A 25,700-nucleotide genomic window follows, 5' to 3' on the forward strand; every position below is an offset into this window, starting at 1 on the left:
CTCTGGGTGAAGATGTTTCTCCTCAACTCTGTCCTAAATGGCCTACCCCTTATTTTTAAGCTGTGCCCTCTGGTTTGGGACTCTCACATCAGTGAAAACATGCTTCCTGCCTCCAGAGTGTCCAATCTTTTAATAATCTTATACGTCTCAATCAGATCACCTCTCAACCTTCTAAACTCAAGCATATACAAGCCCAGTCGCTCCAATCTTCCAGCGTAAGATTGTCCCACCATTCCAGGAATTGACCTCATGAACCTACGCTGCACTCCCTCAATAACCAGAATGTCTTTCCTCAAATTTGGAGACCAAGACTGCACACAATAATCAAGGTGCAGTTTCACCAGGGTCCTGTACAGCTGCAGAAGGACCTCTTTGCTTCTATACTCAATTCCTCTTGTTATGAAGGTCAGCATGCTATTAGCTTTCTTCACTGCCTGCTGTACCTGCATTCTTGCTTTCATTGACTGATGTACAAGAACATCTAGATTTCGTTGTACTGCCCCTTTACCTAACTTGACTCCATTTAGGTAGTAATCTGCATTCCTGTTCTTGCCACCAAAGAGGATAACCACACATTTATCCACATTAAACTGCATCTGCCATGCATCCATCCACTCGCCATGCCTGTCCAGGTCACCCTGTATCCTCCTAACATCCTCCTCACATTTCACCCTGCCACCCAGCTTTGTGTCATCAACAAATTTTCTAACATTACTTTTAATACCTTCATCTATATTGTTAATGTACATTGTAAAAAACTGCGGCCCCAGCACTGATCCCTGCGGCACACCACTGGTCACCACCTGCCATTCCGAAAGGAAGCCGTTTATCACTACTCTTTGTTTCCTGTCAGCCAACCAATTTTCAATCCATGTCAGTATTTTGCCCCTAATATTATGTGCCCTAATTTTGCTCATTAACCTCCTATGTGGGACTTTATCAAAGGCTTTCTGAAAGTCCAGGTATACTATATCCACTGGATCTTCCTTGTCCATCTTCAGAGTTACATCCTCAAAAAATTCCAAAAGATTAGTCAAGCATGATTTCCCCTTCGTAAATCCATGCTGACTCTGACCTATCCTGTTACTGCTATCCAGATGTGTCGTATTTTCGTCCTTTATAATTGACTCCAGCATTTTTCCCACCACTGAGGTCAGATTAACTGGTCTATAATTCCGTTTTCTCTCTCCCTCCTTTCTTTAAAAAGTGGTACAACATTAGCCACCCTCCAATCCCCAGGAACTGATCCTGAATCTATAGAACATTGGAAAATGGTCACCAATACATCCACAATTTCTAGACCCACCTCCTTCAGTACCCTGGGATGCAGACCATCAGGTCCTAGGGACTTATCAGCCTTCAGACTTAACAGAATCTCCAACACCATTTCCTGCCTAATATAAATTCCCTTCAGTTCAGGTCCTTCAGCCACTATTTCATCTGGGCGATTGCTCGTGTCTTCCCCAGTGAAGACAGATTGAAAGTGCCAATTCAACTCTTCTGCCATTTCTTTGTTCCCCGTAATAAATTCACCCGTTTCTGTCTTCAAGGGCCCAATTTTAGTTTTAACCATTTTTTTTCTTTTCACATGCCTAAAAAAGCCTTTACTATCCTCCTTTATGTTTTTGGCTAGTTTACCTTCGTACCTTATTTTTTCTTTGCATATTTCCTTTTTAGTTATCCTCTGGCATGTGAAGTATAGAAAAAGTAATAGAGGGAAAGAGAGAATAGATTGAATAAGACAGAGAAAACAGACTAAAAAATAATATTGCAAAATAAAATTACTTTTTTTATAAATCCAATAACAATTAAAACAAAAAGGAACAAACTCTGCACTTGTAACCATCTGTTTTCAATGCCATAGAAGTTAGCTGTCTATACTAATCAGTTAGCATGTCTCCAAAAGGCTTCTTAAACTGGCAAGAGTTACATATTGTATCTATCCACAAATACAGCAAAACAAGATTAACAGGGAACCTGTTCACAGAAGGCTAAATGTGAAGCAGTGCAATTCAGTACAAAAAGCCTTTAGATTACTGGAGATTTTGTACTCAGCATGTTCAGAGATGTTAATGCACACCTCTGGAGCAAGTGGGGCTTGAACTCAGGTCATCTCCTGCTCCGGAATCTGGGACACTACCACTGTACCAAAGGATCAAAATCGACAAACTTTAGATATCTGTGTTCAACCATGAAATTGCTCAGACTATTAGTTGTTGCAACATTTGAGTATGAAATAACAGCCAGCACGGTGGCAGAGTGGTTAGCACTGCTGCCTCACAGCGCCAGAGACCCGGGTTTAGTTCCCGCCTCAGGCAACTATCTGTATGTAGTTTGCACATTCTCCCCGTGTCTGCATGGGTTTCCTCCGGGTGCTCCGGTTTCCTCCCACAGTCCAAAAAAATGTGCAGGTAAGGTGAATTGGCCATGCTGAATTGCCCGTAGTGTTAGGTGAAGGGGTAAATGTAAGGGAATGGGACTGGGTGGGTTGCTCTTCAGAGGGTCGGTGTGGACTTGTTGGGCTGAAGGCCCTGTTTCCACACTGTAAGTAATCTAATCTAATGATTAAGATGGGCGGCACAGTGGTTAGCACTGCTGCCTCACAGTGTCAGAGACCCGGGTTCAATTCCCGCCTCAGGTGACTGTGTGGAGTTTGCACATTCTCCCCGTGTCTGCGTGGTTTCCTCCGGGTGCTCTGATTTCCTCCCACAGTCTAAAGATGTGCAGGTTAAGTGAATTGGCTATGCTAAATTGCCCATAGTATTAGATGTAGGGGAATGGGTCTGGGTGGGTTGCGGGTCGGTGTGGACTTATTGGGCCCAAGGGCCTGTTGCCATACTGTAAGTAATCTAATCACTATTAGTTTTACTACTAATCTGACAGACGTCTATTGGCCAATATTGTTTACAATTGTTGGTGCCACATTATAGGAAGGATGTGATTCATAGGAGAGTGTAGAGGCAATTTACAAGAATGATTCCAGGAATGAAAAACTTTAATTGTAAAGATGGATTGAAGAAATTGAGACTGTTCTTCTTTGAAAGAAGGTGTGACGGAGTTTTGATAGAGGTTTTCAAAATCATGAGCTTGCTAGATAGAGAGAAACTGTTCTCCCTTGTGAAACCAAAAAAAAGAACAAGAGGGCATGGATTTTAAAGTGATGTGCAAATGAAGCAAGAACGATTTACGGAAAAAATGTTTTCAAGCATTGAGTAGTTAGGGTACGGAAAGCACTGCCTGGAAATGTCATAGGAGCAGTTTTAATTGAAGCATACAAGATAGAAATGGAGATATAGGGAAAAGATAGGAGATTGACACTAAGTAGTAGAAACGATGCAGGCAGAATGGGCCAAAGGCACCCTTCTGCACTGTAACAATTCTGTGATTGTGAATGTTACTCAGAAGCATTTTGTGATACCATTTGCTTTGGTGGTATTCTTCTTAACTTGATTAGTACCTAAGAAATGTGTTAGGTGTGGGGACATAAATTGCAAACTAGCTTGTGTAAGTACCAAGTGCTGTTAATAGGATGCTAAATATCTAGGAATTAAAGGTAACAAGGAAGACGAGTGTTGTGAGCTAATTAGTTAATTGAATTACAGAATCACAGATGTCTTACAGTAGGGAAGGGGGAAATTCGGTCCTTCATGCCTGCACTGGCTCTTCAAATGAACATGATAACCTAATGCCAATTTTCTGCTTTATTCACATACACTTGTATGTTAGTTCTACTGAAATAATCTCTAGTGCTGTTGAATGCTGCAATTGAACCTGCCTCTGCCACACTTTCAGGCAATGCATATGCTAACTACTTGCTGAGTGCAAGTAATTTTTTCAAATCAACCATGATTCTTTTGCACACCACTTTTTAATTCTATGACCTTTCGTTCTTCTACCTTTTACAAACGCAAACAGCTTCTTCCTCTATCCAGCTTTTGCATGATTTTGCTACTGTACTCTCCACAATGCATTTAAATGTACTCTCTACAATGCATTCAAGTCTTTCCAATAATGTGCCGCACAGAATTGTACACAATGCTCCAATTGAGGTCTAATGAATATCTTGTACAATTTCAATATCATCTCATTCTATTGTACTTTTTCCCATATTAATAATACTTTATGCTTTATTTATTACTCTCTCCAGCTGTCTTGTTATCTTCAATATCTATGCATGTAAACAGTAAGGTCCTTCTGCTCCAACAGCCCCTTTAGAATTGTATTTTTTATTGGCTTCCAGTATTGTTCTGACCAAAATGCATCACCTCTTGTTTCTCTGCATCGAAAGTCTGCAACCTATCTGCCTACTCCACCACCTATTTATCCTTCTGGAGTTCAACAATGTCCTTCTCACACTTTACAATTCTTCCAAGCTCTATGTCATCTGGAAACGTTTAAATTGTCCCCTTTATACCATGATCTACATCATTAATATATATCTGGAAAAGCAAGGATTCCAATACTATCTCTGCAGAACTGCACTACAAATCTTCCCCAATCCAAAAAATATCCATTGACTTTTACTCTGTTTCCTTTCAGTAAAAAGTGAGGTCTGCAGATGCTGGAGATCAGAGCTGAAAATGTGTTGCTGGTTAAAGCGCAGCAGGTCAGGCAGCATCCAAGGAATAGGAAATTCGACGTTTCGGGCATAAGCCCTTCATCAGTCATTCCTGATGAAGGGCTTATGCCCAAAATGTCGAATTTCCTATTCCTTGGATGCTGCCTGACCTGCTGCGCTTTAACCAGCAACACATTTTCAGCTCTGTTTCCTTTCACTCAACCAATTACTGTCCCTTTTATTCCATGACCTATAATTTTCCCCACAAGTCTACTGTGTGGCACTATATCAGACACTTCCTGAAAGTCCATATACACCACATCAACAGTTTCTCACACCAAGCCTTTCCACTAACTCTTCCAAAAAAAACCTCCAAATTAAACACCATTTCTGCTACAGAAAACCATGCCGACTCTTCGTAATCAATTCACTTTTTTTCCATGTGGCTTCTAAGCCTATCTCAAATAATTGTCTCTAGAATCTTCCCCAGCTGTTAAACTAACCTTGATTTATAATTGCTGGGCTTTCTTGATCAGGCCATTTGTTTTCAATTTTCCAGTCTTCTGGTACTTTCTAAGTCTAGGGAAGACTTAAAATTATGACCACTGCCCATTCAATTTCCTCTGTCACTTCCTTCAAAATCCTTCGGGTATCTCATTTAATCTCAGCGCCTTGTCAACTTTAATTGGATTGAAGTACTGTATATATAAAGAAAAGTTTTCCAGATAGATTTATGGTATGTAGTTGGTTGAAATGAAGCTCTAACTAAGAAATGTATGCCTGGATTTTGTCTGAAACCCAGAGGATGGTTGAATCAAAATGTAATGTTTTGGAGTATGATTATCCAACCCTGTTTTCTGAATGTGAAGCACATGATCAGTGGACCTGATTTACTCCTTTACTAAAGAAGTAATATGGTATGGCCTTGGCACTTAAACTACAAAACAGAAGCACAAGGTCATAGAGTTGTACAGCACCTAAACAGACCCTTTGGTCCAACTCATCTATGTCAACCAAGTTTCCCAAGCTAAACTGATACACTTGCCTGCCTTTAGCTCATATCCCTCAAAACCTTTCCTCTTCATGTTCCTGTCCAAATATCTTTTAAATGTTGTAACTGTATCTGCATCTGCATCTACCACTTCCTCTGGATGTTCATTCCGCATACAAACCACCCTCTGTGTGGAAAAGGTTGCCCGTGGGATCCCTTTTAAATGTTTTTCCTCTTACCTTAAAAATATGCCCTGTAATTTTCAACTCTTCTAAGCTATAAGACCATAAGATATCGAAGTAGAAATTAGGCCTATTGAGTCTGCTCTGCATTTCAATCATGATAACTTTCTCAATCCTATTCTCCCGTTTTCTCCCCATAACCTTTGATCTCCTTGACAATCAAGAAGCTATCTATCTCTGTCTTAAATATACTCAGTGACCTGGCCTCCTCAGCCTTCTGTGGCAATGACATCATAGATTCATTACTCTTTGGCTGAAGAACTTTCTCCTCATCTTTGTTCTAAAGGGTCTTCCCTTTACTCTGAAGCTGTGCCCTTGGTTCCCAGTCTGTCCTGCTAATGGAAACATCTTCCAAATGTGCAGTCTGCCCAGGTCATTCAGTATTCTAAGTTCCAATTAAATCCCCCCATATCCTCTAAATTCCACTGAGTATTGACCCAGAGTCCTCAAACGCTCCTTATATGTTATGCCTTTCATTCCTGGGATCATTCTCGTGAACCTCCTCTGGACCTGCACAAGGAGCAGTATATTCTTCCTGAGGTATAGGGCCCAAAATTGCTCCCAATACTCTAAATGTGGTCTGATCGGAGCTTTTTACAGCTTCAAAAGTGCATCCCTGCTTTCGTACGCTAGTCGCCAACATTGTATTTGCCTTCCTAACTACTGACCCAACCTGCACGTTTACCTTAAGAGGAACTCCCAAGTCCCTTTGCACCTCAGATTTCTGAATTTTCTTCCCATTTAGAAAATAACGTATGCCTCTATTCTTCTGACTAAAGAGCATGATCCCACACTTTCCTAAGTTGTATTCTATCTGCGACTTTTTTTGCCCACCCTCTGAACCCATCTCAATCCTTCTGCAGCCTCCGCACCTCCTCAATGCCACCTGTCCCTCCACCTATCTTTGTATCACCTGCAAGCATTGCCAGAATGCCTTCAGTTCCTTCATCTAGATCATTAATGTGTAGGGAAAATACCTTTGGTATTTACCTTATCTATGCCCTTCATGATTTTATAAACCTCCAAAAGGTCACCCCTCAACCTCCAATGCTCCAGTGAAAAAAGTCTCAGCCTATCCAGTCTCTCCTGATGACTCAAACCCTCCAGTCCTGGCAACATTCTTATAAATCTTTTCTGACTTAATAATATCCAATTTAACAATATCCTTCCTATAGCAGGGTGACCAGAACTGTACACAATGCTCTAAAAGTGGTCTCTGCCCTGTACAACTGCAATATGAATAAGAAACAAAATAATCTTTTGGGAATCAAAGCTGATGAAAGTTTAGACAGATTATTAATGTTCATGAATAAATTTTATATCAAGGTTATTACTGACAACTTATAGATATGTTTGGACTTTAACAAATTCAGGAAACATGCAGATTGTTGCATTTTCAGCTTTGGGGGTAATAATACGTTAACACATTTGAAAAGAAGGATTATTCCTTGTACAATAGCCAGAATTATTTTATGATGAATGTAGAATCCAGTGAAATGCTGTTGTTATTACGTAGGCCATCATTGGTGTAAAGATAAAACTGCCTTAGCCTGACTGGACATATGGCTACTGTCTCATTAGACAGAGATGACTGATACTGGTTTAACATGCTTCAGACAAGGGGAGAGGATGAGAAGGAGAGTCCTTTATGATGATCTCAGCTGGTTCTGGAATTGAACCCACATTGTTAGCATCACTCTACATTGTAAACTGGCTGACCAGCCAACTGAACTAATTGACCCCCCCTTAACCTAGAAACAAAAACAGAAGTTGCTGGAAAAGCTCTGCAGGTCTGGCGGCATTTGTGAAGAGAAATAGTTAACATTTCGGGCCCTATGACTTTCCTCAGAACAGTTCAGTACCTTGGGAAGGGTACTGGAATTAGCTCTACTTTTTCAGAACATTTGAATGTTTTGAATATAGACAGCAAAGCTTTCATTAAAGCCAAAATCATGTTGAGAATGTGGTGAACTTAAGCTAAGGTGTAAGGCCATTAGAAACTTGTTTCAAACAGGGAATATGGTTTATTGTAAGAGGGGTGGAGAGGCTTATAAAGTGGAGAAAGGCTTTGGGCAGAGATAGAAAATGAATAATTAATTGTACAGCATGGTTGTTTCAAGGTTGTTTCGTACAGGTTACAAATTTTCAGGTTCTATAAAGTGAAGAGGAGCTAAATACTTCTCACACCAATTATACTTTGAGGATCAAAATATCACAGTGCCTGATGGACAAGGCTATTGGTCCCAAAGCACAACCCAAAAATGGATACTAAAATTAAACACTTACTAGAAGCTGTGAGTGAACGAAGAAAAGTAACAATTATAAATAGAGCAGGGGATGCTGGTGGTTGCTTGCAATAGGATGATGGGCAAAACGGTAAAGCCCATGAATTGGAAACATTACATTTTTTTTTAAATGTAAAACATAATGCAAGCTTAACCAATGGATCTGGGAGTGAACATGTCCCTAGAAAGAGATATGCTGTAAGTAGGAAGGGGCAGATAGCACAAGGCTTGAGAGCATAGTTTAACTCAGACCATAAATACAGTACATCAGGAACAGAACCTCACGTGATTGTAACCACTAAGACTTTCCAAACAAGCTAGAAGACAAGTTAATTAAAGATGTCAAACAGGAAGAATCACAAACGTGGGTGATTTGGGATGTACAGAGAGATGCCAAAAAGGGGGCAGCCAGCCCTATCATATAGATTGATGTACACCAAAATGCTCTTCCTGACGGAATGATTAAGCCTAAAACCAGGCTAGTGACACATCATTTAGAATAAAACCTGAAGGACCAAGGTATGTATTTATTCACCTGCAGCAGGAAAAACAGTTTTGAAAATATTCCCAGCTTTGTTTACAACAAATACTTGGAAATTTGGATCGATTGTATTTTTGTGATTTTTATAAATGACTTGGATGAGGAAGTGGAAGGCTGGTTAGTAAGTTTGCTGATGACACAAAAGTTGGTGGAGTGGTGGATAGTGTGGAGGGCTATTGTAGGGTGCAACAGGACAGCGACAGGATGCAGAACTAGACTGATAAGTGACGGATGGAGTTCAACCTGGAAAAGTGTGAAGTGATTCATTTTGGAAAGTTAAATCTGAATACAGGGTTAAAGGCAAGATTCCTGGCTATGTGGAGGAATAAAGGGATCTTGGGGTCCATATCCAGAAATCCATCAAAGATGCCACCCAAGTTGATAGGGTTAAGAAGGTGTTTGGTATGTTAGATATTTATTAGCAGGAGGATTGAATTTAAGAGCTGCGAGGTTATGCTGCAGCTCTTTAAAGTCCTGGTTAGACCACACTTGGAACATAGCATTTAGTTCTGGTCACCTCATGAAAGGAAGAATGTGGAAGCTTTAGAGAGGGTGCAGAGGAGATTTACTAGGAAGCTACCTGGACTGGAGAGCATGTCTTATGAGAAAGGCTGAGGGAGCTAGGGTTTTTCTCATTATAGCAAAAAAAGGATGAGAGATGACTTGATAGAGATGTATAAGATGATGAGAGGCATGGATAGAGTGAATAGTTAGAGACTTTTTTCCAGCACAGAAATGACTATCACTTGGCTATAATTTTAAGGTGATTGGGGGAAGATTTAGGGGAGATGTCAGAAATCGGTTCTTTACACAGAGAGTGGCGGGTGCGTGGAATTGGGCAAGTAAACTGATTAAGCACATAATCGGCACAGATGCAGCACTGTATTCATTTAATATTTTAAAGGAATTCCTATATAAGAGCCAATCAGGAAAGAAAAATCTAAACAAACAAAACTAAAGAACTGTAGATGCAGGAAATCAGAAACACAAGCAGGAATTATTGGAAACACTCAGCAGATCTGGCAGCATCCATGGAGAAAAAGAAGTTTAAAGATATTGGGTCCAGTCATGGATAGCACGGTGGCACAGTGGTTAATACTGCTGCCTCACAGCACCAGAGACCTGGGTTCAATTCCCACCTCGGGCAACTATCTGTGTGGAGTTTGCACATTCTCCCCGTGTCGGCGTGGGTTTGCTCCAGTTTCCTCCCACAGTCCAAATATGTGTAGGTTAGGTGAATTGGCTGTGCTAAATTGCCCGTAGTGTGAGGTGAAAGGGGGAATGGGTCTAGGTGGGTTGCTGTTCGGAGGGTCGGTGTGGACTTGTTGGGCCGAAGAACTGAAAAAAATCTGCTTTTTGATAATTATTCACTCTGGAGAAATATCAACATCAGTGAAGAGTGTTATAGAAAAGAGATTAAGGATCGCCTCATAAAGAAATGCTAGAAAGAACGGAAAGTTGCTTTTAAAAAAAAACCAAATAATCAGGTATTGGATTACTTAACAAAAATAAATGTTCGGTAAACTTGATGTCATTGAACAGATGTAACTCATTACCTCCACCCTGCCTACAATCCCCAATCTGTGGGTGCTAAGCTGAGGAGATAAGGGTAATGAGATAAGGGTAAAAGAAAACCTTCTGATGGCACACAAGTGGTATGGCTGAAACTATGTTGTCATTACAATATCATATGTATGAATATATGTTCACTGTTCATCATCAGCTGTGTGAGTGACTGTCATTTTAGCTGTAACTACAAGAATAAAGATAGAGAAACTAACCATCCGTAGCACTAGATAATATTCTAACTCAGAATGATAACTATGTTTTGTATAATAGGTCAATCTGCGGTTCATATCCAGAATTATATGATGACAGATGTCTTTATCCTGAACTCTGTGAAAATGTGTGTTTAATGCTATTGCCTCTTGCAGGACCGCCTGTCACTCAAAAATAGAGCCTACTTCTTTGGAGATTGAAAAATTATTCTGCAGTTTGGGTGTGGTGGTAGCCATTTTTCATTTAAATTGTGCACTTGAGATTTTGATGATGGAAAGTAACACAAGTAACACAGATGATTCAAGTAGTGAGCCACAGGCTCAGCCAATCAATCAAAGTGTCCCCCAAAATTTCATGTTTCTTTCTGTCTTGTTCTCCCTGTCATACCCATCAGCTTTGAATATCTCCATATTCTCAGCCAACTTTTATTTAACTGTTCTCCCAAAGTGCACAGGGCTAAAACTTAGACATGTTAAACATAGTTATACACTTCACTAGGGTAGTCAGGGCAGTAGCGACAATTGATGTTTCCCCTACCTGCAGTATTCTTGCCCTCTCATGGTCTGTCATCTCCCAACCTTGCATGTTGAATTGCTCCCCACTTCACAATTGTTATCCCTTCTTAATCCCAGCATGCTGCCTCGAATCCCAACAATTGATTTCTCCAGTGTCCCTACCATGGCACTGTCTTCACATAAACCCCACAACCCCACTCTGGACTGAGCTTGGCCTACCCACCTAACAGACTTAGAAAGACAACACCTGAACCATGATTTAAAGCAGGCGAGAAAACCCCAGTCACAATAGAGGAGGAATTAGATTTTGTAGCATTGAATAGAAATGTCAACATTTTAAAAATCAACTAACATTGTACATAATTTACCAGAACTCTAACTTACTTTTCCTAACTCATAGATTGAGGCTGCTCAAATCCTGGACGCTGGTCGTTATACATGTGAAGCCACAAACGTGGCTGGTAAAACAGAGAAGAATTACAACTTAAACGTTTGGGGTATGTTGACTTTGTTGCATAAAAATGGATTAGAGGTTTTCATAATTTCATTTTGTATAACTTGCTAGTAAATCTTACAGTGAGATCACTTTGTTTAAATTGTAGTTTTTGAATTTTGCTTAGCTTCTGTATAATACTTTCATGATTACAAAACTTTCCTTCCCCTGTCTGCAGATTAGCCCCCCTAACACCTTGTGGTTTGATGTACCTTCAACAACAGGCTTCCGATAATCCTTGCCAGCAAATGGAATGGCTTACAGTGAAAAAGACTGGAGTCTATTTGTTTGCAAGAAGAAGCTCTTACCCTTGAAATGTCTGGTTATTCAAAGAGTTACTGTATGTGAAAGTGGTTTAGGGCTGGGAGGGAGGAGCATCTCCGAGGAAAAGGTTAAATTGAGTTGGAAATACTGAAAGCTTCAAGCTGAGAAAATTCTAGTATGTGAAAGAAATCAAGTTCTGTGAGAAAAGCTGATAATCTATTACAGGTTGGTTAATTAGCATAGTCTTTCCCAGTTAATTGGTATATTTGCATGGGTCTCCAGTCATCTACCAGACACAAAATTGCTGATGTTTAATTCATTGCCCCTCCCCCTAGTCCCTCCTCCCTACCTTTTATCTTAGCCTGCTTGGCTCTCTCTCTCTTATTCCTGATGAAGGGCTTATGCTCGAAACGTCGAATTCTCTATTCCTGAGATGCTGCCTGGCCTGCTGTGCTTTGACCAGCAACACATTTGCAGCTGTGATCTCCAGCATCTGCAGACCTCATTTTTTACTCGATGTTTAATTCTTACCTCGATTGTAATGATCAGGCAAGGAAGAATGTGAATCACCTCTCTTCTTTAACCCTTTTGGTTGGTTGCCACAAATATTTTACTACTTTAGTATGCAAACTAGATCACACTTCAATTAAACGTAGCCCTGATCAAAATTAAGGAGGCAATTACAAGGTTTTCCTGAGTGAAAAAAGAAGAATTTTATTAATTAGTAAACCTGAGAAAAACATCCAGTAGACAGTCCTGTGAACTTTAAAAGGGGTAACCTCTAAACCAAGGATGTACCAAGGAAGAATAAAAAACGTCCTTGAGTTGTTGTAGTGAATATGAGAAGACAATTGTTGAGTTGATGCCTTGTTTCGTCAACTGTAGTAAAATTTATAGAATCCTTGAGTTCTTGGTGAATGGATATCTCCAATTTCTGCTGCTGGCTTTCATAATGATGAGGAAACTGGGAGAGAGAGAGAGAGAGAGAGAGAGAGAGCAGGATTTCCAAGTTTTACTGTTATGCATCAATTCCTTCCTCTGTCCAAAAACTGAAGGCAACTTTAATCCAAATATGTGAAGAAATTTCAGGAAAGTTATAAATCAAAAGTAATAGACAAGGGTTTCTTCATACCTGACTGAGCTTCTTTGCCTTTTGATAAAATGTTAATTTTGGCTTGGATTGTCTTTATTTATCTCACTTTGGTTTCAAAAACATAGCTCAACCTGGTCAGGAGACCACTGTGGCCACCTTAATTCAGTGTTCTCAGTGTCCTTGCCTCTGGGCCAGAAAGTCTGCACTCAGATCCCACTTGATCCTGATATGTATCATAACATGCCTGAACAGATGGATTGATTAAGAATATCTAAGTTGGCGTTTTTTTCATTTTCTTAAAGAAAACATTTTCAGTCTGTGAATAATCTCCAGTATTAAAATCAAATGGGAGAAGTTGAATATTGGTAGATCATATTTTACCACTATTGTATTACCACAATGTGGAGTCAGAAATGTATTACTTCATGTATATGCCAACTTGGATTCACCCCATCTCCCCCATTCGCCTCCATCCCTACTCCAGGAATTATCTGTGACCAGGTTCACCATTCGAATCAGCTGATCTTGTTAAGGCCCAAAATAGCAAGCTGCGTCAGGTTGCTTAACGGGTGTCTACAGCTCGCTGGCTTGATGAAAATGAAGTTCAGGGTCTAGTTACTTGTAAGCCTCAAGTCACTGTCTTCAGCTTCATATTCTAGAAAAACTGTCCATTTTGTTGTAATATCTGCCTCAAAATCAATTCCAATGTTGCCCTGATGCCACGGACAATGTAGTGATTTACATAGAAAATGTGGGTCATGTCGGAGATGGTTAGTTAAGAATGCGAGAGGTCAGGAGCTGAATGACCCATATATTAGAATATAAAATCTTATCGACAATAAGGAAGTAAGATCCAGTCTAATGGAATAAAAATCCAATTTAAAATCCCAAATGAAATGGATTAGAACACATTTTATTCTGACATCTTGAAGTTATTACTCAAACCACAAAGATAATAAGTTTGGGGAATTCAAATTAATTATCTTGTGAAGTATCGGCGTACATCTCTGAGCTTAGATTTCAAGCACGTTGTCAATGTGATGATGTAACAAAGGACTCATGCTCTTGTATCTAGCTGGACAAAACCCTACTCAGGATTGCTTGATTGGTGACACAAGTGAAGAACCATTCCATTTTCTGGCATCGGATTTCTTGGAGTCTGCATTTACCATACTAGTTTAAGAATAAATGTAAATCCTAGTTGGAGAAGTAACTTGACAGCCTCTTCAAGCACACATTTCTGTGCTTTCCCATTTTAAATTTCCTATTTTCTGTACCTAAAGATATTTAAGGATGTAGGACATAAGTGGCATCATTGAGATGACATGACTAATGACTGGATTAAAATGCCAGACTTCATTTGCAACTGACCAGTGCTGCTTTTCTCGAAGCTTGATTGAGCTAGGTAATAATAGATTTTTAAAAAGGAAACAAAGATTAGTCCAGAAGTTATTTAGCATCATTGCTGTTATTTTTGGAAATCCATATCCAAAGTTATTGTTCTTAAACTTTCAGTCACTGAAGAAAAGTTGGACACATGCCTTCAGAAAATTGCAGTTTCTGTCAGTTTAGTCTAATACAATTATTGAATATATTCCAACTGCTCTGGGTTGAGGCCAATTGAAGCTATTTTGTATAGAAGGCCTTAGCTTTAGAATGGCAGTTGAAATTAGATTTTCGTTAAACTTTTCAAATAAGTTGAATTAGAACTTATACAAAATTTGCTCGAGTTTCAATAAATCTACGTAAATTTTCCAGACTTTCATTTTTTATTTTCTTGTATTAACATTTAATGTGCATTATTCATACAGAGGACTGGAAGTGTTCACAAATCATTTATTTTTCTCCACTTGTATTATATCCCCTCAAAAAATGCGGCTTAATTATAACTCAGAACATCTGTCCATGTGCAGTTGTCATGTTATGTAAGCAAACTTATATCTTGTTATTTAGTTCCACCCAGTATTCAAGGATTAAATGAACTATCCAAGCTGACAGTCATAGAAGGAAGTCTAATCAGCTTGATTTGTGAATCCAGTGGTATTCCACCACCAAGTCTAATATGGATGAAAAATGGTGAGTAATTAACATCTACAGAAAAAAATGGTTAAAAGATGTACACTATTAGTTGTTACATCAGCCAATATAAAGAATCAGATCATGTTTATGATCCTTGAAATGAAAAAAATCCTCTATACTTGTAGAATGTTTAAAAAGTTACATCATGTTGAAAACCTTTTCCTTTTTAAATTACTGTGTCTCACACATCGAAGGTTATGCTTATATTATGACTAGGCAGGGAGTAGTGAACTAGCTGCCACTTTTTAACAATTCTAATTGTTAAGTCAATAATTGAAGAGAATAACTAATAAAATTGGCCATTTAAAAAGTGCCATACAGTATAGCTAACTAATTGTTCTGCTTTTTCAGTTAAGGTAGAAAAGAGAGGGACAAGGCCTGAAATTTTAATCACCAGTGAGTTAAGATGAGAGAACCAGGGACCAGCTAAGGAATTGAGTTTTTGCAAGATGATGTGACACATTCTGAGCTGTCATTAGTGGAATTCACATCAAAGTGGAAGTAAGAAGAAGATGGCCCTTCAGGCTGGATTTTTCTACCCTGTAGTGATTATAACAGGGCCAGCCAGGTGGACCTCATAGAATACGAGTTCCTTGATTGGACCTGGTTAGCAGCCCCAATCAGGCCATCTCAGCTGACAAATGTAAACTGGCATATCAGAGGTTCTGTTCACTCTGATGAAGTGGGTTCAGTGTCAAGGACTTTTCCATGTATAAGTAATGGGTGATTTGTTAATGAGATATTGGCTTCTGTGGAGTTATTTTCCCAACTTGCTTTGTGATTTGAAGTGTGTATAGGTCATTGCCAGGCTTAACACACACATTCTGGATTAGTGGTGCTGGAAGAGCACAGCAGTTCAGGCAGCATCCAAAGCTGCACTTTGGATGCTGCCTGAACTGAAGTGCTCTTCCAGCACCACTAATTCAGAATCTGGTTTCCAGCGTCTGCAGTCATTGTTTTTACCTCTTTGATTTTAACACACACATTGATTGTCCTGCTCCTACACTCTTCCTTCTCCCTCCTCTTATCTCCCTGCATAATCTTTCCTTGTGCCTCTCTCTATTACTCTTTCCCTCTCTCTCAATCTTCTTTCCCTCTCCAGTCTCCCCCATCCCCCCAATTCTCTTCTTTCTCCTTCATTTTCCTCCTCTATCACTCTCTCCTTCCTTCTTTCAAACACTTTCCCCATCATCTCTCTCAGCTTCAATGTCTGTCTCTGCCTTCACATTCCACCTATCTCATATACTCCCCTTCCTCACAAATCCCCCATCTATCCTTCCTCATGTTGTACCCATCTCTCTCCCCTTCATTGTCCCCTTCTGACCCAACTTTGCCCACCTTCCAGCCATCCATCTTTGCCCACCTCCCTACCATCCACCTTACCCCATCTCCTTCCTCTCTAACTTCCCCCTCGCCCACTAGCAGTTACACATGAAAATGGCAAGAGGGAAGAAGGTCACAAATTAGAGAATTGATGAGTAGAAGGGACAAAATGAACAAGAGGATTGACTTTTGAAGGATCAGAGAAGGAAATGGAAAGTTGACAAGAGGTAGCACGCAGGAGGGATGCAATGAGTAGAAGGGAGCCAATAAGTGGAACAGAGCTTTGAGCGGAATGGAGTAAGTAGGTGTAGGCAGCAAGCTGAAAGATCTACAAGCATGGGGAATGGTGAGCAGTAAGTAAGTAGAAAGAGTTAGTACATTGTACAGAGTTAATAGGTCTTAGCAATTGGCACAGGGTATATAGTTATTAGTAGGTTTATCATCATTTTTGTGCTTCACCTACCAAGATAGCTTATTTGATTAACTAAATCACAATCAATCCAGAAGTTTTTTTTTTGTATTGTACATGCAACTTGATAAAATATTTCACCATACCAGGTGGCCCTCGCAACATTTTTCTAATAAATACCCTTGCTTTGATCAGAATGCTTAGCTTGCTTTTTTATCCCTTGTGAACCTGTGATATAACTATTAATGAACTGGCAATGATTTATTTGTACTCCAAGAACCCATTGTTTTTCTCTCCCATCTAGACTTGCACCTTCCAAGCATTAACCTATCTACTCTTTCTGTCACAACATACTACCTCATATTATTTGTGTTGAATTTTATTCACCACATTTTTGCCCATTTTGCAAGGTTATTAATAATGCCCTCCTGCAATTCTGTTGCAATCCACTTCAGTATTGACTAACACCACTGCCCCTTATTTGATGTCATTATCAAATTTAGAAATGTGGTCTTTGTTTGCAAAGTCCAAATTGTTGATGCAAGTTGTGAACAGTAGTAGTTCCAGCACTGTTTGTTAATCACACTCTATTGCTGCTCCTTGTCTTGAAGCCATTTACCACTTTTTCTGCTAACTGTGCCTGAGTTCACAGTCTCTAACTTTATTCTTAGTCAGTCATATAGTGATTTATCAAAAAGCCTTTTGAACATCTAGCTAAATTACATCTACTACATTGTCTATGCCTACTATTTCTGCTACCTTCTCAAAAAATTCAAAAAGGCTAACAAAGCAAGGGTTTTGTTTTTGAAATCCATGCAGACTATTCAGTCTGGAATCTCTCATTTCAAAATGTTCTGCTTCTCACCTTTTAAAGATTCCATTATTTTTCCCATAATTGTTACTAAGCTCTCTAATCTATAATTTGCTGACATGTTCTGTCCCTGTCCTTAAATATAGGAGTTACATTAGCAATGCAGTTTTGGAGATCTAGTTTTCAGGAACAAGAGTGTATGAAAGGTTTAGTTGGGCAACAGTTGTAGTTTAGAAATGAGGAGAGGAAACCACTTGCAATGTAAGCCAACATGTTCAAGTTCCATCTGCTCCAGAGGTAACAGGTTTATTTGAAATATCTGTAAGCTAGCATGTGGTCCAGCAAGAGGAGTTGAATGGTCATCAGTTTAATGTGAAATGGGGTCCATAGAAGCAAGCTGAGTACATGCATTGATAAAGATTCATACATTGGTCTGGCTTCGACGTGTGCAAAATAAAATGGCAAATTGGAAGCTGGTGTCAGTGAACCCACACTTGTCCATTGGATGCACTGTAGTGCATCTGACAGGTTGTGATCTCCCTTGTAATTGGCAACTGGTGAGAACGTCCACTTTAATGCTATCTGTAAGAATGTAAAATATTGTACAAAATAATTACACCTCTGACTGAAATGTATCTCCATTTTTAATGATGTACTAACTTCATCATCATTATCTAACCCTGAAAATCCAAATTCACATTTGAGTAATATCACATTTTTTCTTAACTGGAATTCACTGTCTAGAAATATGGTGGAGGCTGGTTCAGTTGAGACTTCAAAAGACATTAGATGTTTCTATTAAGATAAACAATGTACTTTGTTCACAATGAAAAGCAAGAGAGTGACACTAATTCATGATGCTCTTTCAGACAGTGGGTGCAGATTGGTTGGGCCAAATGACCTCCATCCCCACCAAAAAAAATTCTGTGTTTCTCTGATTAAAAAGTCCACATATTTGAATAAGTAGATTTTTTAAAAGTCTGTTTACTTACTTTAGATTTTATCTTCACGTACTTACAGAAGCATTTTGCAAGCTGAAATTTTAAATTAAAAATGACAAACATTGCATGTCTTCACATTACAGCAAAGCAGGAATTTAAAAACTTCAATGTAATTGCTTACTTACCTTGCTGGTATCAATGTTGTTGCATGTCACAATATCCTCTTGATGCCAGCTTTAAATTGATGTCTAGGAAAAGGAAATCCCTGCCAGAGAGATGACTAAATCTTTGCAAACAGCATCTTTTGAGTTCAGTAGTAAAACGCCTTCATTGTTGACTGCAAAATCTTGTATATGTCCCTATTTGTTGAGGCTGGGCATTTGGACACAGCATGATATCTCTTTGCCGACAGGTTTAAATCCATGAGGAGGCCAACATCCTTCCAAGTTTAAGGAATTAGTGCCTTCACTTCTCAGCTGCAGCCCCAAACAGGCTTTTCCAACATTGCTATAGTTACTATTCTGACAAAGGAGTTTCCTTCATATGACACAGTTTTAATGCAATACTTATGAAATACTTTGATGTTAACTGATATTACTGCACTCAGCTTTGTAGTTTATAATTTTGATAACTGGCATTTAATTTCACATATTTGATCCTTTCTGTTCTGCCTAATTCAAATGTTAGATAAAGAAAGGATATACTGTTGGATGCTTGTGATTCCACTTTGTTCCTTAATTCAAGAAGATATACTTCAAAGGGTGAGGGATAAAGAGATACAAATGAACTGTGTAGATCTTTGTAATTTCTTCTCATTTGTCTGTGTAAACCAGTAACTGTCAGGGAAGTACTTGACTGCTAATTTGGAGTTACAAAGTCATTATGTATTATGACATCATTTCTTCACAAACTTGTTACAGAATTTGTTTTGTACTTATTACTTCTCAGGATCTCCATTGCTAAATGACCATACTGGACAAGTCCGTATTGTTTCTGGAGGGCGACAGCTCCAAATCTCAAATGCTAAAATATCTGACAGTGCATCCTACACTTGTGTGGCATCTAATATCGCTGGAAATAGCATAAAAGAATACACATTGGAGGTTTATGGTATTTACAGAACTTTGTCTTAGTTGATTTTTTTGTGAATATAAAGTTATCTTTGCCTTGTTACTAACCCTGCACCAGTTAATACATAAGAATATTTCATCATTATTTTTGATATTTATTAAAATATATTGCGATACAGCAAACCAACAATAACAACATTGTGTGTACGTGAATAGGATCTTTAATAGAAAGTTGCTTCACAAGACCATTATATTAAAAAAAATGACACTGAGCAACAACCAAGATGAAAATCTTGGTCAAAGAGCTTGATCCAAGAAGTATTTTAAAGGATGAAAATGAAGCAGGGAGACCAAGATGTATAGGGAAGATATTACTGAATTTGGAGCCAAGGCTATTGATGACACTGTCAACAATGATAAAGTAATTAACATTGGCATTGCTCAGCAAGTCAAAATTAGAAGAGCACAGATATCTCGGAGATTATAGAGATATATAAGGGTGAGGACCTTAAAGAATTAGAAAAAAAGGATGAAATTTTGTAAAATCCAAATGGGTTTTCTGGGAGTCAACATACAACAGTGAGCTCAGGAGTGAAAGGTGAATGGGACTTGGTTTGAGCACAGACAGGTGACAGGGTTTGAATGACCCTGAAGTTCACAGAGTAAGATGTAACACACCAACTAGACAAACTGATATATTTAATAATACTGAAAAATGAGCAAGATAATCTGTGATACTGACATAATTAGCAGTGCATCCACTTATTTTCACTTATCGATACATTTGAGGCTCCTGTTACAAGAATATGATCTTTTAAAAGTGTGGTTCTTAAAAATTTCTATTCACATTTTGTAAATCTTCTTTTGATGTGTAACTAAGAAAAGTATAAAAGTATGAAAAATTTGGCACAAACATAAACATGTGAATGAAACTAGAACTTGTTCTCATTCACAAATATTAACTAAGTGAAGATATTTAATATGCTTTGAATCTTCTGACAACAAGCAAGTGGCTTAGGTAGATTATTTCTACAATTCAACTTCCTGACTTTTGATACAATTATGCCTTTGTGATTCTTGATAAACATACCTTTTTTTCAGCTGGCCGTCAGAATAGATTTTAATTTCTTGGAGCTCTTGAGGAGCCTGCACTGTAGGGGAAACTCATAACTGTGAGATTGGCCAATTTGGGCAATCTCAATCAATGGCAACAAGATGAGATCACTATCGAATTAAAGACTAATTCTTTAGCTATGAGCCAAGATCTGCAGCTGTTGCTGAATTCAGACAGGTGGGGAGGACCTTTCAGCCTGCTTGAAGCACTCGTTCCCCTAGTCTGCCTCCAAAAGGACACCTCCAGGCCTGAAATCCATCTCCTGGTTCCTGCAGGGACCAGCACAATTGGACAACCCACATTGGTTCAGTAACAGGCCTGAATGATCCTTTTAAGTCCTTTACCTATCTCTTATGGATGTACAGAGGAACCTTGATTATCTGAAGAACACGGGTGGGAAGTATTTCATTCAGTTAGTCAAACTCTAGATAATCGAATGCCAGATAACATAGTGTAGCTGAGCATTGTGACCTTACGATTTTGTCGGATATTCTGATATTTGGATGATCAAATGTCGGATAATCGAGCTTCCTCTCTCTAGCCCTGTTTCATCCTGGCTACACCATCCCAAATCTTGCTTCCAGGAAAATGGACCATGGCCAGATTGAGCCAAAGAACTGCCACACTGGCTAGCATCTGCCTGTGCTGCAAGCCCAGCAGAGTGTAAAAACCCTATATTTGATGCTGTTCAGGGAAAGAAATGGTGCAACACTGTCATTATGAAGTTTAGATCCAAATGGGCACATTAAAGTTTATTTCATCAGACAAATATCCGTTCCTTTCTATTGCACTTGTGCAGCACCTTTGTACACTATTAAAAACTAAACGTGCTATCTTTTTCTTATATTCTTAGTGTTTTGGGGAAATGAAGTGAAATGAGTTAGCACAGTCAATGTACAGTTGGCATCAATTAGAAAGTAAATAACTAAAATTTTGCATTAATTTGTGGAGGACCCTTAATAGCCAGGTGGGTATTGATACCACCCAATGTTATACTAAGCTCCTAAAGTCCAAGGTTCAACCCTTGGTCTATGCTAAGTCACCTGACTTCTGCGAGGACAATAATACAGACCCAAGAATCAACTTCAGTGCACTAGGAAAGAAATAATTACATTTCCCATTAATGATCATTGCATAATAACTTGTAGTGTAACTTGAAAAATGGAGAAAAGATGCCAAGTCATACTTAACTCACAGGATTTATAATCTTTCAATATTTATACTAGAAGAATGGCTCTTAGTTAGTGAGGCAGCAAGAAAAGAAGAGCTCTTTATGGTTTCTATAGTTGTTTAGAGGAGAAATATTCAGATTATCAACTTGATCTTCATTAGTGTGCAGGCATCCAAATAATAGCAAATAACATTTGACATCTTTCCAATAAATGCTGGGTAAATATGGTGTGTGGCTGTACTGAAGTGAAAAACGATTTAAACAATCTCTTCTAATTGCAGTACAGTAAAGAACTCTCTCTCTCTCTCTCTCTCTGAGTTTATCACAATTTGCAAAAGTATCTAATGTAAATTTGCTATGTGAATTACAAACATTTTCCATGTGAATCAATTAAAGAAGCACAAATCAAGGGATTCATAAGTGAATTATAATTTGGATGACAAGTTGTCCCATTCACTCTTCAGCAATTAAGATATTCAGAATGAAAAATTGACTTGCATTATGCCATTGAAACATTGATAAAATTTTCTTCTCCAGTGTAATTTTATTTAGATGTTGAATTTTTTATTGCTTGACAGTCCGGCCAACTATTAGTAATAGTGGAGGTCACCTGAATGAAGTCAGTGTTATTCGGGGGAATGACATTACCTTAGAGTGCAAAACCCAGGGGATTCCTCGTCCTGCACTGACATGGATGAAAGATGGCCACCCTCTTGTGAATAGCAGAAGAGTGAGCATCCTGAATGATGGACAGCTATTACAGGTTCAGAACACACAGATTTTTGATGCTGGTCGCTATGTGTGTGTGGCTGAGAGTGTAGCAGGACAGGTTGATAAGAAATATAACCTTAACGTACATGGTAAGTTGAAATTTAATGCATTCACTAGTTAAATTGAAATGATCCTATCGTCTATAAATTTATAATAAGATGTGTCAAAGTTTTTCAACATTATGGAATGCAACAACCTGGATACTTGTTCTGTTATAATGCGCATTTCATTGACGGAAATTCACTGTAATGTGATTATGAATTGGAGATGCTGTTTCTACAGCATGAACTTTTAAAATGTATGTTGACAGTAATGTGATTACAGGACCAACACTTTAAGCGTTATTTCTAAATCGCATTTTTTCTATAACGTGGGGTTACACAAGAGTCCAACATTCGCATTATAGAAGAACTGACTGTACCTAATTGCCACTATATTTTAGCTGTTTTCCACAATGGCCATATCATTGGTAATGAAATTTAGCAACACAATAATTATTTCTCATTATTTTTCAAAATAAATTCCCACTTTTTTAACAAGACCTAAAGTTTGTACATACATTTAGCTAGTCAGTTCTTAACCTGAACCAGTGAACAGATAAATGGAAGCAATTTATTTTGACCTTTTGAGTCTGGAATTTAGACTCCTGAAAGATCTAAATACTCCCCTCTTTTGCCAATATTTGCAAACAAAATTCAATACTATCTGAATGATGAGGAGCAAAGTTTGCATTTTCTATCTGGAAGTAGGACCAATTTCAGGAAAGGTGGAAGTAACTTAATTTTTTGACAATATAGAGTCAAACTGTGAATTCAGAAAAAAAAGCCTGACTTGCTACATTGTCAATTGAAGTGTTTAAATTGGAACTAGTGGAAGATATGCATCTGGTTATGATTTATCCAAGTATTACAGTAGCAGGTTTTGAAATGATTTGTAGCTCAGGTTGAGGTTCTGGATGTGAGTTTGCTCACTGAGCTGGTAGGTTCGGTTTCATTACCGTGCCAGGTAACATTGTCAGTGAGCAGCCGGTGGAGCGCTGTTGCTTTATCCTGTTTTCTATTTATGTGTTTAGGTTTCTTTGGGTTGGTGATGTCATTTTGGGTTCTTTTCCTCAGGAAATGGTAAATGGGGTCCAAGCCAATGTGTTTGTTGATAGAGTTCTGGTTGGAATGCCATGCTTCCAGGAATTCTCGTACGTCTCTCCGTTTGGCTTATCCTAGGATGGATGTGTTGTTCTAGTCAAAGTGGTGTCCTTTCTCGTCTGTATGTAAGGATATTAGTGATATTGGATCTTGTCTTTTTGCGGCTAGTTGATGTTCATGTGTCTTGGTGGCTAGTTTTCTGTCTGTAGTACTTATTACAGTCCTTGTAAATTGCGCCATTTTGTAAATGGCGTTTGTTTGTTTGTTGTCTATATAGGGTATTTTAAGTTCATTAGCTGCTGTTTAAGTGTGTTGGTTGGTTTGTAGACTACCATAATGCCAAGAGGTGTGGCATTCATTTCAGAGATATTTTTTATGTAGGGGAGAGTGACTAGGGTTTCTGTGCATGTTTTGTCTGCTTGTTTGGGTTTGTTGCTGAGAAATTGGCTGACTGTGTTCATTGGGTACCTGTCCTTCTTGAATATGCTAAACCTAAACACAAATAGAAAGTGAGCCATAACATCAGTGCTTCACCGGAGGCTCATTGATGATGTTGCCTAGTACGCTCACGAAATGTCTGAAAATGAACCTTCCAGCTCAGCGAGCAAACTCACATCCAGAAGTATCAGATTAATAGGGTCAAATATTCTGTTGGAGTCAGGGAACTTTGCAGAATGTGATGAGAAGAATCAAATGCAAGCCTTTTAATTTTGGACATTTATTTACATGTCTACATGTGTGGCAGTTGACCACATTCTAAAATTTCTCTGGCTAGAATGTGCTCATTTTATGATGTTATGATCCCAATTGATGTTACGAGCCAAGTCAGATTCCAGATTGTAACCTGAGTTCATGGATCTTTTCGTTTTCATTTTCATTTTCCTTTTCATTAATGTGGCAGTAACACAGGCCTGCAGATTGTCTTCAGGTTTATGACCCAAAAGGTGAAAACAAAACCAAAGCCAAGTTATCTAGTTATAGAACACAATTAGAAAAATATTAAAACATCTGGCTAGACAATATTTTAACTTATTTTCCAACACCTTTACTTTACACTGATTCAAACCCAGACAACTGACATCTTAACACAAATATTTAGGTTTGATTTGATTGATTCTGCCCACTTTTAACCAGTGAACTGTGGATTTGTTTCATGTGAATATTCACTTTTTCAGCTTCTAATAACCTACAGATTTCTAATCAAACAATCCTGCTCTAGAAGTTACACAAACAAAAATTTTCTACTCAGGCAACTCATTCCCTTCATTACTCAGGGAGGGTTGGGGGTGTTATTTCTAGCAGAAAGATTATCCTTAACTTCCAGTCAGGTCTCTTCTGACCTGCCTGTTCTAAAAACATTTGATCTCTGAGTTTTCTAAATTAAAAATCAATCCTTCATTATTCTAAATTGAAACAAGCTAATAGCCTTCAATGTTTGTCTGTCATAAAACATCCAGGTATGAGCAATTTTATATTAATACTTCAGGGGTCTGAAATCACTTGCTCTCTGACACGTGCTGAATTCGGTCACCGTTCCAAAAGGATTGTAACACTTCAAAAAAGTAACTAGTACCATTATTTTTGAAACACAAACCCTAAAAAAGATTGTATAATGTGTGTGTACAGTCAATTCTGATATAATGTGATATTTCCTTTCTTGCACGATCTTGTATTATAAGAAAATTACATCATAGCCGCGCCATTTAAATGAATGGGACCGGAATCACATTATACCCAGTACAAATAAGAAAAGTTCACATTCTGTAAATAATGGTCTAAATTTTTCAATTGTATTAAAGTCAATTTGCATTGAAGAAACACACGTTATAGCAGAACCGACTGTATATCTATCACATACCTTTGATACCGTTTGTGAATTCCCAATCTTTCTCTCTCTCTCTCTCTCTCTCTCTGTTAGCAGCACAATAGAAAGAGACACACACATACAATTAAACACATTCCAAAATTCAAGGCAAAAAATTTTGAGTGTCATCCTAACTGCTCTTATGCAATACATAGTCATTAGTATTAGAACAACCTTTAAAGTATAAAGATGTGTGCCAGTGATGGTCATATGATTCTGACATCAGCAAGAGAGATTAAGGTAA

At 38.5% G+C, this 25,700-nt stretch overlaps 1 protein-coding gene across 1 annotated transcript in view; it reads left to right on the forward strand.

Moving 5' to 3' along the window:
- Positions 1–25,700, forward strand: part of hmcn1 (hemicentin 1) — a 610,612-nt gene that overhangs the window by 374,176 nt on the left and 210,736 nt on the right. Inside the window, exons 42-45 of the mRNA XM_060830300.1 lie at positions 11,312–11,408; positions 14,715–14,837; positions 19,273–19,434; positions 22,258–22,539. Coding sequence (XP_060686283.1) covers positions 11,312–11,408; positions 14,715–14,837; positions 19,273–19,434; positions 22,258–22,539 — 664 coding nt within the window. The remainder of the gene's footprint in view (positions 1–11,311; positions 11,409–14,714; positions 14,838–19,272; positions 19,435–22,257; positions 22,540–25,700) is intronic.

This window comes from Hemiscyllium ocellatum, chromosome 9, assembly GCF_020745735.1.
Source record: "Hemiscyllium ocellatum isolate sHemOce1 chromosome 9, sHemOce1.pat.X.cur, whole genome shotgun sequence".
Classification (NCBI taxonomy): domain Eukaryota; kingdom Metazoa; phylum Chordata; class Chondrichthyes; order Orectolobiformes; family Hemiscylliidae; genus Hemiscyllium; species Hemiscyllium ocellatum.